Source organism: Meles meles, chromosome 13 (assembly GCF_922984935.1).
Source record: "Meles meles chromosome 13, mMelMel3.1 paternal haplotype, whole genome shotgun sequence".
Taxonomy (NCBI): domain Eukaryota; kingdom Metazoa; phylum Chordata; class Mammalia; order Carnivora; family Mustelidae; genus Meles; species Meles meles.
The window spans coordinates 36,919,209-36,935,976 of record NC_060078.1 but is presented as its reverse complement, the minus strand read 5'-3'; the positions used below and the strand labels follow the sequence as shown (position 1 = coordinate 36,935,976).

Here is a 16,768-nt window from a genome sequence, read left to right as displayed (position 1 = left end):
AAATTTCTCTTGGGTGTATATATAGAAGCAGAATTGCTGGGTTATATAACTGTTTAACCATATGAGGAACTGCTGAACTGTTTCTTGAAGTGGCAGTATCATTTTATATTCCCACCAGCAGAGTGAAGTGTCATGGCTCCACTTTCTCTACATCCTCACCAACTCTTGTTATGATTTGTCTTTTTGATTATAGCCACCCTAGTGGGTGTAAAGAAGTATCTCTTATGGTTTTGATTTCCATTTTCCTGATGACTAGTGATGTCTTCTCATTTATTTTGTTGGCCATTTGTATATCTTTTTTGATAAATATTTAAGTCTTTTGTCCATTTTTAAAATTGGGTTATATGTCTTTATGTTGTTTGGATAGAAGATTTTATATATGTAATCTTACATAAGATTAAAAATATATTATATATATATTCTGGATCCTTATCAGAAATATGATTTACAAATATTTTCTCTCAGTCTGTAAGGCTTTTTTTTTCCACTTTGTGGATAGTATACTTTGATGCACAAAAATTTTTAACTTTGAAGTTGAATTGATCTTTTTTGAGGTGGTTGCCTGTGCTTTGAGTGTCATATTCAAGAATTCATTTTCAAATCAAATGTCATGACAATTTACCTAATGTTTTCTTCTAAGTGTTTCATAGTTTTAGCTCTTACAATTAGGTCTTTGATCCATTTTGAATTAGTTTTTACATATGGTGTGAGGTAGGGGTTAAACTTTATTCTTCTGAATATGGAAGCCCAAGAATTGTAGCACCATTTGTTTAAGAGACTATGTTCTTTCCCCATGTAATGGTCTTGGTACCCCTTGTTGAAATCAATTGAGCAAAAGCATACGAGCTTCTTTCTGGACTCTCATTTCAGTCCCATGTCTGTCCTTATGTCAATACTACATTCTTTTGATTATAGTAGTGTTGTAGTGTATTTTGAAATCAGGAAGTGTGAGTCCTTCAACTGTATCTCTTTTAGATTGGTTATTTGGAGTGCTTACAATTTTATATGAATTTTACTATTTTTTTGTTTTTAAAGATTTTATTTATTTGAGAGAGAGAGAAAGCACGAGCAAGGCAAGAGACAGAGGGAGAGGGAGAAGTAGACTCTCCACTGAGCAGGGAGCCCAATGCAGGGTTTGATTCCAGGACCCTGGGATCATGACCTGAGTCAAAGGCAGATGCTTAACCAACTGAGGCACCCAGGTGCCCCTCATATGAATTTTAGACTCAGATTTTCCATCTCTATAAAAATGGTTTCGGGTGTTTTGACAGAGATGGTACCGAATCTGTAAATTGTTTGGGGGAATACTGTCTTAATAATTTTAAGATTTCCAATTCATAAATATGGGATGGCTTTCCATTATTTAGATTTTTATAAATGTGTTTCAACAGTATTTTGTAGTTTTCAGTGTACCAGTCTTACACTTCCTTGGTTAAGTTTATCCCTAAGTGTTTATTCTTGTGATGCTATTATAAATAGAATTTCTTAATTTTATTCTTGTATTCATTGCAAGTGTATAGCTATACAAATGATTTTTTGTATATTGACTTTGTACCTGCAAACTTGTTGAACACATTTATTATCTATAATTGAATTTTAAGAGATACCTTGGAATTTTCTATATATAACATCATATTCTCTGTAAACTGGGATCATTTTACATCTTTCTTTCCGATATGGTTACCTCATTTCTTTCTAGCCTTGGCTAGAGCTCCCTGTGCTGTGTTGAATAGAAGTGGTTAGAGCTGATTCCTTGTATTGTTCCTGATTCTGAGGGGAAGGCATCCAGTTTTTCACCAATAAGTCTGCTGCTAACTTTGGGTTTTTGACACATGTCCCTTATCAGGTTGAAGAAATTCCCTTTTACTCCTAGTTTATTGAATGTTTTTGTCACAAAAGAATATTGAATTCTTTTAATTATCTCTAATCACATATATTTTAATTTAAATATCTTACATAAAAATAATTGGGTAAGTTATATGAAGTCCACTTTCTTATAATCTCATCTTTTACTTCTTACAGAAACTGTATTTTTAAAAATTGAATTCTAAAATGGATGCTTCTTTTACTTCTTCCAGCAACCATTTAATCAGTTAAAATGATGCTTTTCTTTTATATCTTAAATACTATGGTTTCCTTTAAAAAAATATTTATACTGGCTTTTTAAATTTTTCTCTACCTTTATTTCTCTCTACCAAAAAAATACAGCTCGGTACACAAGGTCATGAATATTCTGCCACCCCCTTTGCAAGCTGATAAATTCCTCCTCTTGGTCTTGATCTAAAGGGGTAATTAGAGTGCAAAGGCCCTTGTCAAAGTTCCATGCCCAGCACTCACACATTTATCCCACCACAGTATTAAGGAGGGGTCTCCTGCTTCTCCGGATGTGCTATCTGACTGTAATGGAAGAGGTTTTACCACTGAAAATTTTGGAAACGCTTGCGGGTGTGCCCCAAGGCCACCTCCACTAGAACACACCTCTGATGGCTCTTCCCATTACTACTGTCCCATCCCAGGACGCAGGGCCTTTGCTGTGTCATTCCTGAGCCCAAACCGGGTCTTCAAGTGGAAGCAGATTGAGAAGTACAGGTTCAAGGATGAAATACATGGCCTTGGTTTGCCCATCCCTCACCCCAAATGTAAATGAAGGGAAGGCCGAGGATGAGCTGACAGGTCTTCTCACAGAGGAAAGCTCCAGAGTCCCTGCTGTCAGGTCAGAAGCATTTATCAGCGCTGCTTGGCCACTAAGCACTACTCAACATGCCTCACGTGTATTAGTTCTATTGGCCTTATAACCACTCTGTTCGTACATTTTACAGATCATGAAACTGAGGTACAAAAATGACAACTTCCCATGGTCACACAGTGGCTAAGGTGAAGCCAGCGTTAAGCCCACTGCCTGACTCTTTTCCCTTGACCCAGCCAGCAACAGTATGGGATGGCTATCCATCCCATACGAAGCCTCCTGTGCTTGTCCTTTTGCTGTACCCCAGGGCACATCTGAGCTCTGGTAGAGGAGACATGTGTTCTCCTTAGGGTCTGATTCCTAAGTAACATTCCTGGTCTTCTTTGCTGTTGGAATTGGCTGTCACTCTGCTCTGTGGGTTTTAGGTTTTTCAAGTATTTCAATGAGGAAAGTGAACCCTGGCCCAGGAGCAGCTATCATCAGAACTCAGAGGTCCTCCTGGAATAATTTGCATATGAACTTGATCTTAACGACTGTGCTAATTTTTCTGTTGAGAATATCAAAGCCTAGAACTGGTTAGTCAACCTCGTCCAAGACAGAGAACCAGTGATGGCCCCCAGCAGGAGAACCCATCCTCTTCTGGTTTATTCCCCACTACAATTGTGCCAGGTCAAGTATCTGAGAAATCGCTGAGGTGAAATGTAGCTGTATTTCCTAACCCACTCCCAAAGGTCCGTGTGCCGTCAGAAGCCACAGGCAAACTCTGGTTTGAATTCATTTCACCTGCTTGATTTCTTCTTACCTTGAAAAATGGAATGCAGACCCTTACTTGAGATTTTTCTCGAATTAGTCTGGGTGACGAATGTCTTTTTGAGCTCTTTTATTTGACACCCTATTCATTTTTTTAAACTCGCATTGTTTTGTTCCTGACAGACCTGTTATGTTTCAGATGTGAGACAAATGTACAATTGAGGGAAACTTCTCTAATGTGCTATATTTGCCTCAGATTATTGAGATGACTTAAAATAAAAGTGCACACACCAGGGCATCCTCCTCCGCATAATTTTATCTGGCATATTTAATAGAGATTTCTGGGTTAGATTATTATCAAAGCACATAGTAAATTGTAGAACGTGTGGCCTTCATGACGCTCTTGGCATCTCTTTCCAACACAGGAAGAAGTTTTGCCACTGCTGGGGAAGGCTACTTCCTGGCATAAGGTGACAGGACCGCAGAGGTAGTTGTACTTGGGATAGTGCCTGGGCAGGCTGCGTTTTGTGTCACAAATCCAAAGTCCCTTAGTAGACCTGTGGGACTTGAAGAGAGGAAGCAGCATTTGCATCCCTAGTCACACCAATTACGGTAAACACGAACCATTTAGATTTCAGCCCTTTAATGAAAGTTCCCTGAAGTGGTTTTTAAAAGTCAGGCTCTCCTGGCAGAACCAAGTAGGAGAGAAAAGAATGGAATAATTGGAGGCTGCTGTCTTTTCACTTCCCACATAAAATTATTTGAAGAGACAGGCCAGAACTTTAAACAAGCGATACCAAGAAAAGTTGTAATTTGGATGTCTGTTGTTGTGACGTTAGGGTGTTTGCTTAAAGGACTTTCTCCCCCCAACTCTCTCCCCAGACATACTTCAATGACAACATCCTGACTCTGATCCGGACCCTGGTGACCGGGGGAGCCACACCAGAGCTCGAAGCTCTGATTGCTGAGGAGAATGCACTTCGCGGGGGCTACAGCACCCCCCAGACGCTGGCCAATCGGGACCGCTGCCGCGTGGCCCAGTTAGCGCTGCTGGATGGACCCTTTGCGGACTTGGGGGTGAGTTCATGGTGTAGAGGTTCCCTGAGCCCACTGACTGGGAATATAACTTGGGCTGAGTGAACAGGGTGCCGGAGAGTGAGGAGCTAGGCACCTGCCTTTTCTGGTTTCTCTGGTAAATAACTACAAGAGGATGTTTACGGTTTACTGGCTAGCAGGCCCTGTGCTTTACATACAGTCGTTCATTTTTATTCCCACGGCAGTCCTTCAACATAGTTTCTATCATCAGACACTCTAAGGAGACGGAGGCTCAGTGAGAGAGGATTGGCCGGTTGAGGAATCTGAACCAGAAATCCTGGCTTCAGAGCCTGTGGGCTTCGTCCCTCCCATAGGTATCTTCTACGATGAGCCAGGAGATATTGGGTGGTTCTAGCATGCGGCCAAGGCCGGGACCCTCCACAGGGTCTTACATACCTCAGGGCTGGTGCACCCCAAAGGTGCATTCCTAGGCCATGAGGAACTTTTAGAAACCACCGATGGCCATGCCCAGTTCCCGGGATTCAGAGTGTTTGTATCTGGGTATGACTCGGGGCTTGGAAGTTTGTTTTTTTTTGTTTTTTTTTGTTTTTTTTTTTAATATTTTATTTATTTGACAGAGAGAAGTCACAAGTAGTCAGAGAGGCAGGCAGAGAGAGAGGGAGAAACAGGCTCCTCACTGAACCGAGAGCCCGATGCGGGGCTCGATCCCAGGACCCTGAGATCATGACCTGAGCCGAAGGCAGAGGCTCAAACCACTGAGCCACCCAGGCGCCCCGGCTTGGAAGTTTTTAAAACACCAACATGCACCCAGAGCCACTGGCCAAACAAACAGCACCTCACGTGGATCCTTTAGTGGCTCTAATTTTGGACCTGGGTCTTTGCATTTCTGAGGCTGGACTGAGTTACTCTCCTCCACGCCTTCCCTGCCGCAGAGGGGATGACCAGTACCTGTGGTCCTATGGGCCCCACACACCCACTGGGTTCACATACTCTGGCAAAAGTCTGAGTCTTGACCATGACGCGCAGCCTTACTCCATCTCCATAGATGTGTCCAAGGGGTGGAGCCACAAGTCTTGGGAACAAATGTATTTATTGCACAAATAATAGTGTTACCCAGGAAAAGGGTCGCTTTATTTCTTCTGAAACCCTGATGCCGACTGCACCGTATTTTGGTGTGGTTATGGGCAAGGACCTATGTTAGACTGGGATCTGTCATTGACTTACTGATGAATGCTGGAAGGTAAAGACTTTAAATAGTGGTAAGATTTGGCCCCATTTGTGTTCTGTCATACGATGGCCATGTGGAAATTCCAATGACAGGAAGGAAAAAGGCAGCCACTTTATTCCCAGAGAAGTCATTCTTCAGGGCCCTTCCTGTTCCAACACCCACCTAAAGCCACCTGGCTGCATGAAGCCAGCATTTCCAAGTGAGTGGGTTTGCTTTCACATTCCACATCAGGCCCCAGACCCTTGGAAGGTGACCGTGAACTGATTAGGACTGTGAATCCCACTTATGCGGCCTGCAGCTCCCTGCCTCCAGGGGAAACACATTCTCTACCACCAGTGCCATCTCTGAGGTCTGTAAATTGTGCTTTTCACACAGTCCTTTCCCTGAAAGAGTCGTCACCATAGTACCTGGTGGGGTCTTTTCTCCTTGCAGTGATTTTAATTATCACTCGAGCCATTTTGACAACACGGTCAGATCACAGTGATTACAGCTGAGCCGGGGCTAAACATAATCACCATTCCGCAGAGCTGGGTTCTTTCCAGCCAAACATACATCGGAGACCTTCAGGCTTTATACCCTCACTTCAGATGAGGGAGAGGCACAGTCTCTTCAGGGCTCTCATTGCTACAGAGGGAAAACTGGAGAGAACTGGTGGAGAACCCCATCATTATCTGATCTGTAAAAATGACCAATGTTAGACGTAAGCTGTTAATCACAATGACTTCTTCAGCCTCGGTCCCTTGGGACAGACCCTCCAACTCAGGAGACACCAACACAAGCTTTCATGAAAAGGGTCTGTTCCCCCTGGACTTCTGCTTTCAGACAAAAACATTTCTCTCTATTCTTTTCTTGTCTCCCAGGATGGTGGTTGTTATGGTGATCTGTTCTGCAAAGCTCTGAAAACGTATAATATGCTTTGTTTTGGAATTTACCGGCTGAGAGATGCTCACCTCAGCACCCCCAGCCAATGCACGAAGAGGTGAGTATATTTCCACTCTGCTCTCCCAACCCAAATGCAGACACAGAAACACCTTCGCTTGTCCCCCATGATGAAGACAATGCGTACATACTCTCAGTACGAAACTGACCCTGCCCACGTTATATCCAACACTGAGTTTGAAGGTTATGGGAGGTTTTTTCCTATAATCACTCATAGCAGATATAAAGATATTGTGGGAAGAAATCAAGTTTTATAGGTTAGTTCCTGAAGAGGAGCATCTCCTCTAAACTCCAGCTACTGGGATCACTCTGTTGGTACCTAATAGATATTTCATAATGCTAGTGTTTAAGTTAGATGGTTCCTCTGCCATATCTTAGATGCCTGTATTCTTACTGACTATATATTTTTTTAAAGATTTTATTTATTTATTTGAAAGACAGAAATTACAAGTAGGCAGAGAGGCAGGCAGAGAGAGAGAGGAGGAAGCAGGCTCCCTGCTGAGCAGAGAGCCTGTTGCGGGGCTCGATCCTAGGACCCTGAGATCATGACCTGAGCCAAAGGCAGAGGTTTCAACCTACTGAGCCACCCAGGCACCCCTTAATGGACTTTTTAAACTGTTATGTATTTATTTCAAGAAAATTATGTATTAGCAATTTAAGCAGAAAAATATAACAATTTATATGTTCTGTGTACTTTTAAATTCTTTATATTTTTTTATATTTCTTTATATTCCTTATATTTTTAAAATTGCATTCAAATAAATTCACAGCGATCCTAAATTAAAAGTACGTCATAGAATCACCAAACTCAGTGTGTCTGTATAATACAGCTCAGGAAACAATGCTGTAAGATGAGTATTTTTCAGCTTTGCTTGCTCATTAGAATCACCAGGGGTGCTTTTAAAAAAATATTCTGACTTCTGTGATTTAATTGCTCTGGATTGAAAAGATAGATAATTTTTTTAACATATAGCGATTATAGTATATAGCCAGACGTGAGGATCTGGTATGTCTGGCTTGAGGATCCACGTCGAGGTGTACTACTATAGAGGAAACAGTAATTTATTTTTTTTGATCCTGTGTGTGTATCTGGAACAAAAGCTGCTGTGCATTTGGGCTACTCAGAATCAGACTAGAACTTGCTATTGAATCGGAAGGGGCACGTGGACCGTAGGAAGCGCAGTTTGGTTCTCCTGTCATAGGCACTAATTCAGCATCTCTGCCAGACCTCGTGTGGGCCTCCTGCCCTGAGCCAAAGAGAGGAAGGTTTAGTTCATCTTGGAAGATAATGTTGAGGGCCTTGCACCAGCTAGAAGCCCATCCTCCAGATGCTCTTCAAGACCCTAGGAGCCTCTTGGTTCCGAAGGGGGTGAACTACGCACCCAGTCATCCTCATGCCCTGACCCCTCTGCTCTCCCGCGCAGGTATGTCATCACCAACCCCCCATACGAGTTTGAGCTCGTGCCGACAGACCTGATCTTCTGCTTGATGCAGTTCGACCACAACGCCGGCCAGTCCCGGGCCAGCCTCTCCCATTCCTCCCACTCGTCCCAGTCCTCCAGCAAGAAGAGTTCCTCCGTGCACTCCATCCCGTCCACGGCAAACCGACAGAACCGACCCAAGTCCCGGGAGTCCCGAGACAAACAGAAGTACGTGCAGGAAGAGCGCCTCTGACATGCGTAGCCACTGCCACCGTGTGTGAAACTGTATCTGCCACTCATTTCCCCAGTGGGTGTTTCCAACAGTAACTTTCCCCCTTTTCCCCTGCAGTCCCCCCCTTTTTTTTACACATATTTGCATATGTATGATAGTGTGCATGTGGTTGTCATTTTTATTTCACCACCATAAAACCCTTGAGCACAACAGCAAATAAGCAGAAGGACCAAAAGTTATTTATGATTCTAGGGGAGAAATAACCGAAAGGCATGCTCCAGACATAAACAGCTCACTGCAGGAAGCGGTTCGCAGAGTAGAGGAGAACCACTGTGATCGATGTCAGTTATGCAAAGCAAGTTCAGTCAACGTAGAAGAAAAGTTTGTTCTGATTTACCAGGATTATCAGGGTGCTTCGGGTTTTGATTTTGTTGTTGTTTTCCTTCCTTCCTTTTTTTTTTTTTGTAATACACATGCAGTAATATATACATACACATTTATTTGAAACGAGCAACCAAAACAGCAACAAAAACATATCGATTGTTTCCACTCTCTGGGCTGAAGTCTAGCAAAGCATATAAAAGGCTTTCGCCATTTGTGTAGATGATTATTAAGCACCTGCTTTTATAAGAAAACATCCAAGATTTTTTACTCACCAAGGCCTTTTTGTCCCAGAGCTCACTTCCTCTGGGAGTTCGTGTGAACGTTTCTGCCCTTACTGGGGAGGAAAGAATAGTATCCCATTAGTGGCTGTATCAAATTCTAGTCATTTAATTTAAGTGAACAGAGGTTTGATTGCGTATTAAATTGTTAGTCTGTCTCCTTATGCCATATGACTAGCTATTTTTTTTTCTTTCACTTTTGACATTTGGGATGAAAAGCCATATGTATCATAAATATCAGATGTAAGTCATTACAAACTGCCTTCCTGGGACTTTTACATCTTTTAAAAGGTGAATTACTTACCTTATGTACAGAATAAATAATGCTCAGGAAAGAGCGAGTATTTTTCCATGCATTCTCAGGGGACCTTTTTACTCCCCTTTGTTTGATTAGCTAGGGCCCCGATGCCAGGTAGGAGCAAGGGCTGGGGCCGTGGTAGAGCGTGAGGAAGATAAACCCAGCAGCAGATCATGTTTTTCTAGGAGCTGACATGCTAAATAAATCAAAAGGTAGGGGGAATCGAGCCACAGTTGACTCAACAAAGACAAAAGCCGCCACCACCTCGGACTGTTGGCCCGGCTGCATGGTGCTGACTGTCCCAAAGCAGGGAGCTGGTTGGAAAATTCCTCCCCAGTTTCTTGAACAGGGCCGATTCACTTAGTCAGGAATGACAACAACTGCAAGCTGCTCCTTGTCGTCACGAGGTGGGGGGAGAAGTGTGCAACAGTGAGCCAAACACATTTTGGTATAATTTTTTTTCTTTTGTTTTCCTTCTTTCCTTCCTTTTTTTTTTTTTTTAAGTTAGTAAGCATGAGAGGAAAGGTAGAAAAATCCCCTTTTCAGTATATAGTTGTTAGATGTTGTATGCATGCAAATCAGGCTTTGGACAGGGTGGTAGTTCTTTCAAATCGGTCACCTCCACTGGAACTGAATTCATGTATGTGTGGACTAGCCCTGGATTGGTGTATACCGATTTGAAATGTCTACTTTAAAAAAAAAAAATTCTATAGAGCAGAATAGGGGTGGAGGGGAGGAGAAAAATGCCACACCTATACCATCTCTAAAAAGGTGATTTTATGGTGAATGCTTTGAGTTTAGATTTCGGACCCCCCTCTCCCCCTCAAGCATGATAGCTTTGGAGATTTGCTTGCTGTGTGAATTGACAAGCACTTTTACTGACAAAATGGTGAGGCTCAGTCTGAACCTCTGCCCCCATACCAAAGACAGGGCAGTGCAGTATTCAGACCAGGAATGGGGTGGGGCAAAATTGCATACATGAATGTTAAAAAGCCCTATGAGTGGAAGAATTTTTTTCAAATTATTTTTTCTCTATATACATCGATTTCTATATTATGTATAACTATCTTTTTATATAGAACTATCTCTCTCTCTCTCTATATATATATATCTATACACACATATATACATATATATGTGTGTATATATATACACACACATATACCCCAGTTTGGGATCCTGAAGAGCTTTTCATGCATTCTTTGCAAAGGAGGTTATAAAGTTGTGCCCATAGAACATTTATAACTATAAGAATGTGCCAGTTAAAGTGCTCAACAGGAAATATGACAGTTTAAAAGCATTGTAAAACTCACATAGCTTACTTCTCTCTCTAAAGTGCAACAAGGATGAATAGAATGGGCCAAGGTATGACAATTAATGGTTCTGCATGACCTAGCCACTGCTGGGGGTTTTCTTCTATAACGTTGTCCTTGTGAAAACTTTTGTGAAATTAAAAAAAAAAAAAAGGAGTTACAAATTTTATTCTGTTATTGGTTTGTTTATTTTTATTTATATTGTTCTGTTTGTGGTTTTATTTAGTTTGTTTTGCCTTTTTTTTTTTTTCTTCCCTCTCCCCTCCTCTTCCTTCCCTATTTCTCCTCCTTCCTCCACTTTCTAAACTGCTCAGCGCGATGAGGCTATGCTGCTGCTACTGCTAGATCCCTTAGAGTTTGTTTTGGTGTTCTTGGTTTTTGGGGTTGGGTAATTTGTGGGGAACTTCTCTCCATTTGGCTTGCCTTTAAATCTGCACGTGGCCTCCCTGCCCACCTTGGTACCTTGCTCCAAGTCCAAAAGCATTTTCCCATCAAGAAACCCAGCTTCCTCCACTTCCCCCCCATCACCACCACCCCAACCCAGCCCCCCATCGGTCTGTCCACATCTCTGTGTTTATCTTGGCAAGACCTGCTAAATCAAAGTACGATGCCAGGTGATAAACTTTGCTGGAAAACATGTGCAGCTATTCCATTTGGCAAACCCGCTTCTCGGTTCGTATTTTATCCTCCTTTCAATTTAGACCAGGAGGTTTATTAGTGACAAAGCACTGGTCTCCTTTATGTGTGATCAGTAGGACCCAAAGAAAAACTGCTCAGTTGTGTGTATCCACTCACAGAGCATGCCCAGTTATCTGGGGCCTCACGGCTCAGGCCCTGCATTACCCAAGTCTCTCCTGCCACCTGCCTTTCCGGCATTTGCTTCATCCCAACAAGAGATTGGGCAGATAGAGGGAAGTAATTCCAAAATGCATTTTATATACAATCTGTTAGCAGCTCTGATGAGATGATGTTGTGACAGGAATGGAATGGGAACAGACTGTGACATAAGATGAAACTTTGGAATTTTCCCGGGACTTTGGGCACACAACTGCGAGTTGACTGTAGTATTTGGCTAATGATACATTCAATGATGAATAGGTATCATTATGACCTCTCTTCTATTAGCTGAAACTACTCTGTTGTACTTTCCTCACTAGAACCGAGAGTCTCCTCCGTTGTTTTCCATGTGACTCCAAACTGCCTCATTCCCCTTTCAGGTTCCTTCACAAGGGAAGCACGCAGGTTCTCATACTATGTCTCTCCCCTTCTTGCTCCCCATGAAAAAAGAAAAGAAAAGAATAAGGATGACATAGAAAGAGAGGAAGTAAGAGAAAGAAAGAAAGAAAGAGAAAAGAAGGAAGAAAGAAAAGGAAAGAAGGGAGGAAGGGAGGGAAGAAAGAAGGAAGAAAGAAAAGAAAAAAAGAGAAAAGAAAGAAAAGAGACACACACGGAGGGAGAGGGAGGAAGGAAAGAAGGAAGGAGAAAGAAAGAAAAAGAAAAAAGGAAGGGAGGGAAGAAAGAAGGAAGAAAGAAAAGAAAAAAAGAGAAAAGAAAGAAAAGAGACACACACGGAGGGAGAGGGAGGAAGGAAAGAAGGAAGGAGAAAGAAAGAAAAAGAAAAAAGGAAGGGAGGAAGGAAGGAAGGAGAAAAGGTGTAAAGGTAGAAAGTGAAAGAATTATTTGAAGAGAAAGTATATGCCTTTAAAAAGACCAAAAGCTAGAAACTCAATTATCTGTACCCTTCTACAAGAGAAGCAATTTATCAGCCATTCAGTCCAATTTGCTTTAGGCTTTGACAGGGCTGAACCTTAAATAAGTGAGCAGACCAGGAAGCATGGTGAAGCGTTCTCAGCCTCGGCCCTCACTCGGATGATCATAAAATCATCAACATCCCTAAGGACTGCTGCCCAGGGTCCTTCCTGAAGCCAGTTCAAATGGATAAAGAGAAAGCTGGACCCTTATATAGAGAGTTCTACCACAACTGGGAGAATTTTCAAATTCTGTATGAATATTATAGGTTGTAACCCAGACCCTTAATATAAATACTCAGTAAATATGTTAAAATAAATTGGTCTTAAATATTTTCAGGCCTTTCATCAAGTTATCAGTTATCTTTACTCCCTTGACTTATCTTAAAAAAAAAAAAAATACAAGAATGCCCCCTGGGTGCTTCCTGATGTTCTGTGCTGTTGGCACTTTCTGGAGCCGGGCTCACAGCTGAGAGGGAGAATAGCTTTATAAGCACAGCGAGACAGAGGTACTGCCTTTGCCTCCTGCCAGCATTGTCAAGATTTCAGATGACCAGTAAAACCTTTGGCTCTTCTTCAGCATGGGAAAAGCCTAAAGGTGTCTGCATCCCAATAGAGACAATTAAATCAACCTGTCAGGTTCCTATAGCAACAGGCTCCTGAAGGATAAAGAGGAATGTTTAGAAACTTCGGGGCCCCTGGAAGTCAAGACAGAGTAAAAATCAGTGTCTCACTCAGCTTCTTCAGCCCATCCCTGCTTTGTCATAAAAGGGTGATGCAGAATAAGCTGTGGGCACCTGTCACTCAACTGCCTGCCTGTCTCCCACCAGATCGCACATCTACTGCATAGGGAGGGGAGAGGGAATGGTCCCCTGCGCCCGGAAAGGGAAGAGTGAAGAGTCTGTCTTTGGGTGTCAGCTGCACAAAGGCTCCAGAAAAGGGCCAGAGCAGGCAGTCTGTTCTGCCCAGCGAATGGCAGCATTAGACTTTAGTTAAAAGAGGCAAATAGAGTCATGGCGGACAACTGCAAATAAGTTTCACTTTTCATAAACGGAGGCTACTTTGGTTATGGTAGGGATGGTTTTCATTTCTATGAAATAGCCATACTTTGCCCATGGAGAGGGAAGAGGGCAGTATGCCTGGATGGGATCTCCGAGGGCCTTGGGGTGTGTGGGGCCGAGGGCACATGCCAGCCTTCCTCCTGGAAAAGTGAGCTGTGAAACCGTCCAACATTATCTTTGAAGGCTTCAGCTCCTGGTTAGGGCTTACCGTTCTCAGCTGTTGTCTCTATCCACATGGAACCTTTTCCTTTCAAGCCCTTTCTCTCTAAACCTCAGCTTGTGGTACAGCAGGAAGAGGGCCAATTATTCCAAATACCTTTGCTGTATTATCGTCTCTCCTTTCATGCATTCTTCTCTGGGGAGCAGTTATGTGAAAAAGCGAAATCCCACAGCACTGACAACCCACGGAGCCAGCAGAGAGGCTCAGTGTTCATAGCCCAGCCTGTTTCTCTGCATGCAGGTGCCCAAGCGGTCAGGGCAGCCCAGGTCTGGGGCTCTTACCTCCCACAGCCCACTCCTCCAAGCTCTTCGTGGCTTGAGAAGTCATAGCTCTTACCGTGGACCCTTTTATCTCCATGATGGAAGTAGCAATGTGAGACACAGATGGCTTGTGGGTGGGGCAGGGCACCTGTTGAGTACAAAGCCATTATTTTAAGGATGCAGGTCCCAAGGCAGGGTAGTAACCCTAGACTTACCAGAAAGAACACTGGGTCACTCCTTCCTCTCATTTCCTTCCAAACGAAGATAACCCAAGCAAATCTTCCTCTGCTATCTCTACTGCCAAAATCCCCGTTCTGCAGGCCAACACCCCAGTTTATGACCTTTAGATCTCTTCCCCCAGCTCATTTGCGGCCACACGGAAAAGGACCACCCATCGTCATGGGAGCCCGTTAGTACTGAGAATACTCACGTTACTGCTAACCTCACAGGACAAGCTAACACCTTAGTGCTCACTTAGTGCCAGACTCTGCTAAGCAGTTTACGGGCAGTAACTCAGTCCTCACACAAGCTCACATGTACACGCAGTTCGCCTCTCTGTTCAAAGGAATCTGTAGGACAGATTTGTTCAAAGTCATCCAGCCACAGAGCGGCAGAGTGGCATTGAAAACTGGCCTATGAACCCTGCCCCTCTGCCGTCATGGCGGCTGCCATGACTAACAGACGCTCAAGAGCTCACACTTACTTACCAGGCATCTGGACCTGTGCTAAGTGGTACAGCAGCACTAGCCCCCTTCATCTAGACAACAGCGTTAGGAAGATCTGATCACGAGCCCTTTTTACAGAAGAGAAGCTGTAACTGAGCTCAGTTACGCAGTGACTTGCATGGAGCCATGCAACTCCCGTGTGAGACCCCAGATCCCTTTGACCTTACCCTCCTGCCCCGGGCCATCTCCCTAGACCTTGCCTCCCTGCCAGTCCTTGGTACGTATCTCATGGCCCAGCTGGTCTCCATAGGTGCCGTTTCCCAACCACAGTGCCGGTTCTTCTAGAAGCATCTCTGTGCAGTCAGTGTCTGGGTTGTATCTCGTGTTACTAGCCCATTTTCAGAGACTGCCACACCCCCGTCGCTGATCTGGGCAGGTCACACACCACCCTTGCCGTGATGATGTCAGGCTCAGCAGCCTCGAGAGAGGCTTGTTAACAAATGGGGCTGTTTTTCTCTGGAGGGAGGAGGCCCTCACAGCCAGATCTGTCGCCCTTCCCATCTCAGGGACAAAAATGAAGCTCCCAGAAATCTTTCTGTCCTGTGGGATGAGGCAGGGAGAGGAGATAAACTCAGGGATTTGGATTTATCCTGGACCAAGAGTACATATTCGGTACTCACTTGAATCCCTTCCCTGAGTATTTTTCCTCCCGGCCAGTGTTGTAGCCTTCCCCTGGCACAGTCTCTTTTTGGAAGGTGAGATTCAATAAACCCAAGTGTCAGAGTCCTACTTGAAGCACTCTCTGTTGAAGCAGATGAGTAACGATCATTACAGTGTGTGTTCCTGATGCCCTTTGGGAGAATCTCTTCATAAAATACCTCTGCCCCTGGATGTTTTACTAGGATGCTCAGAGCATTGGTATATTTCAATTTCCTCAACATCCTATCCAACCAAGTCTCCAACAACATACATATTTATATTTCACAAGGCACCCAAATTAAAAAGCCTGTTTCTCAGGCATAATGAAAACCTCGACTCATTACCAGGATGTGCCGGAACATAACTCCTTGTGTGGAAGCTGAATGGCCAAAACACAGGGGCTACTCTGCATAGATTTTCTCCTATGGCAAGAAGTGTAGAAGGAAAGAAAGAATGAAGCTTAAATGGGGAAATAATCCTCTCTTTCTTACTGACAGCAGAAGGAAATTGATATTCTCTCTGCTGTGAAAGGTCAAAATGCCAACTTTGAATTGAACTGTAAAGACTAAATTCTGAACAATTATTCTCTGCAGCAGTTGTAAAAATTTCAGCAAATTGCAGCTGTCTTAGGTCTTTCGCCCAAAAGACCTACTCGTTTCCATCAGCAGAATTCAGTTTCCTTTCCAACCTGGCATGTCCAGCCTAGCACTAAATCCCTTTGCACAACCAGTCCCCGCAGTGGCACAGCCAAAACCAAGGGCAGCTCAGGCAAACAGCACAGACGCCCGGTTCTGCTTTTCTGAAAACCATCTTTACACATAAACCATTGGAAAAAGTCGGAGTTTGAAATTGTTTCAGCGGCCTGGCAATGCTTTTAAAACATGATAACCATCACACTCTACTCCTCTCTGAAAGGTTAGTTTAATCGTAGATCACAAAAAATTGGTTTCCACAAATGCATAATGGTTCATCTATGTCACACTTGAACTAAATGGTTTTTTAAATGGAGCTGAAATTATTTTGATGTGTACACAGTCCTGGATTTCTATACAACCTTTTTTAACCAGTCCATCAGGAACCTTGCCTCTAAAGCCTCATTAATAATTCAGATGTGCTGATGACTTTAAAAGATCTATGGAATTGAAGCTTAGGAAAAAAAAAAAACTCTGCTTGACAAAAAGATAAATGAATGTAGAAAGAAGCTGTAGGAGTCTGGCAAGCTGTAGATCATCTCAGAACAGATTGTAACTTTATCATTCTGTCAGGGGGAATAATTTAAAGCACTTAATCAGTTAGTTTCACTGTGAGGATGTAGCATTATGAATTCCTATCGTCCAATCTGTTCAAATCAAAGTGAACTTAATTATACTAGGTGAGAGGGCCAGAGCAGGAGAAAGGGGAGCGGAGAATGATGGGAGAAAAGGTAGTTTCCTGGGGGTAAACTGAGCTGCGGAACAAAGGGTAGTGAGCAGGCTCTCACGGAGGCACACCCCAGCTCCAGCGACAGTGTTTACACTGAGGGCTCAGACT

At 43.3% G+C, this 16,768-nt stretch overlaps 1 protein-coding gene across 27 annotated transcripts in view; it reads left to right on the top strand.

Moving 5' to 3' along the window:
* The window catches only part of KCNMA1 (potassium calcium-activated channel subfamily M alpha 1), a 730,062-nt gene that overhangs the window by 706,074 nt on the left and 7,220 nt on the right, over positions 1-16,768 (top strand). For 14 of the 27 annotated variants that reach the window (XM_046026780.1, XM_046026778.1, XM_046026779.1 and 11 more), the window contains 3 exons: positions 4,319-4,513; positions 6,581-6,699; positions 8,084-8,308. In XM_046026780.1, coding sequence (XP_045882736.1) covers positions 4,319-4,513; positions 6,581-6,699; positions 8,084-8,308 — 539 coding nt within the window. Of the gene's footprint in view, positions 1-4,318; positions 4,514-6,580; positions 6,700-8,083; positions 10,744-16,768 lie in introns of those variants that run through there. The other 13 variants (XM_046026770.1, XM_046026771.1, XM_046026772.1 and 10 more) reach the window with 2 other exon arrangements.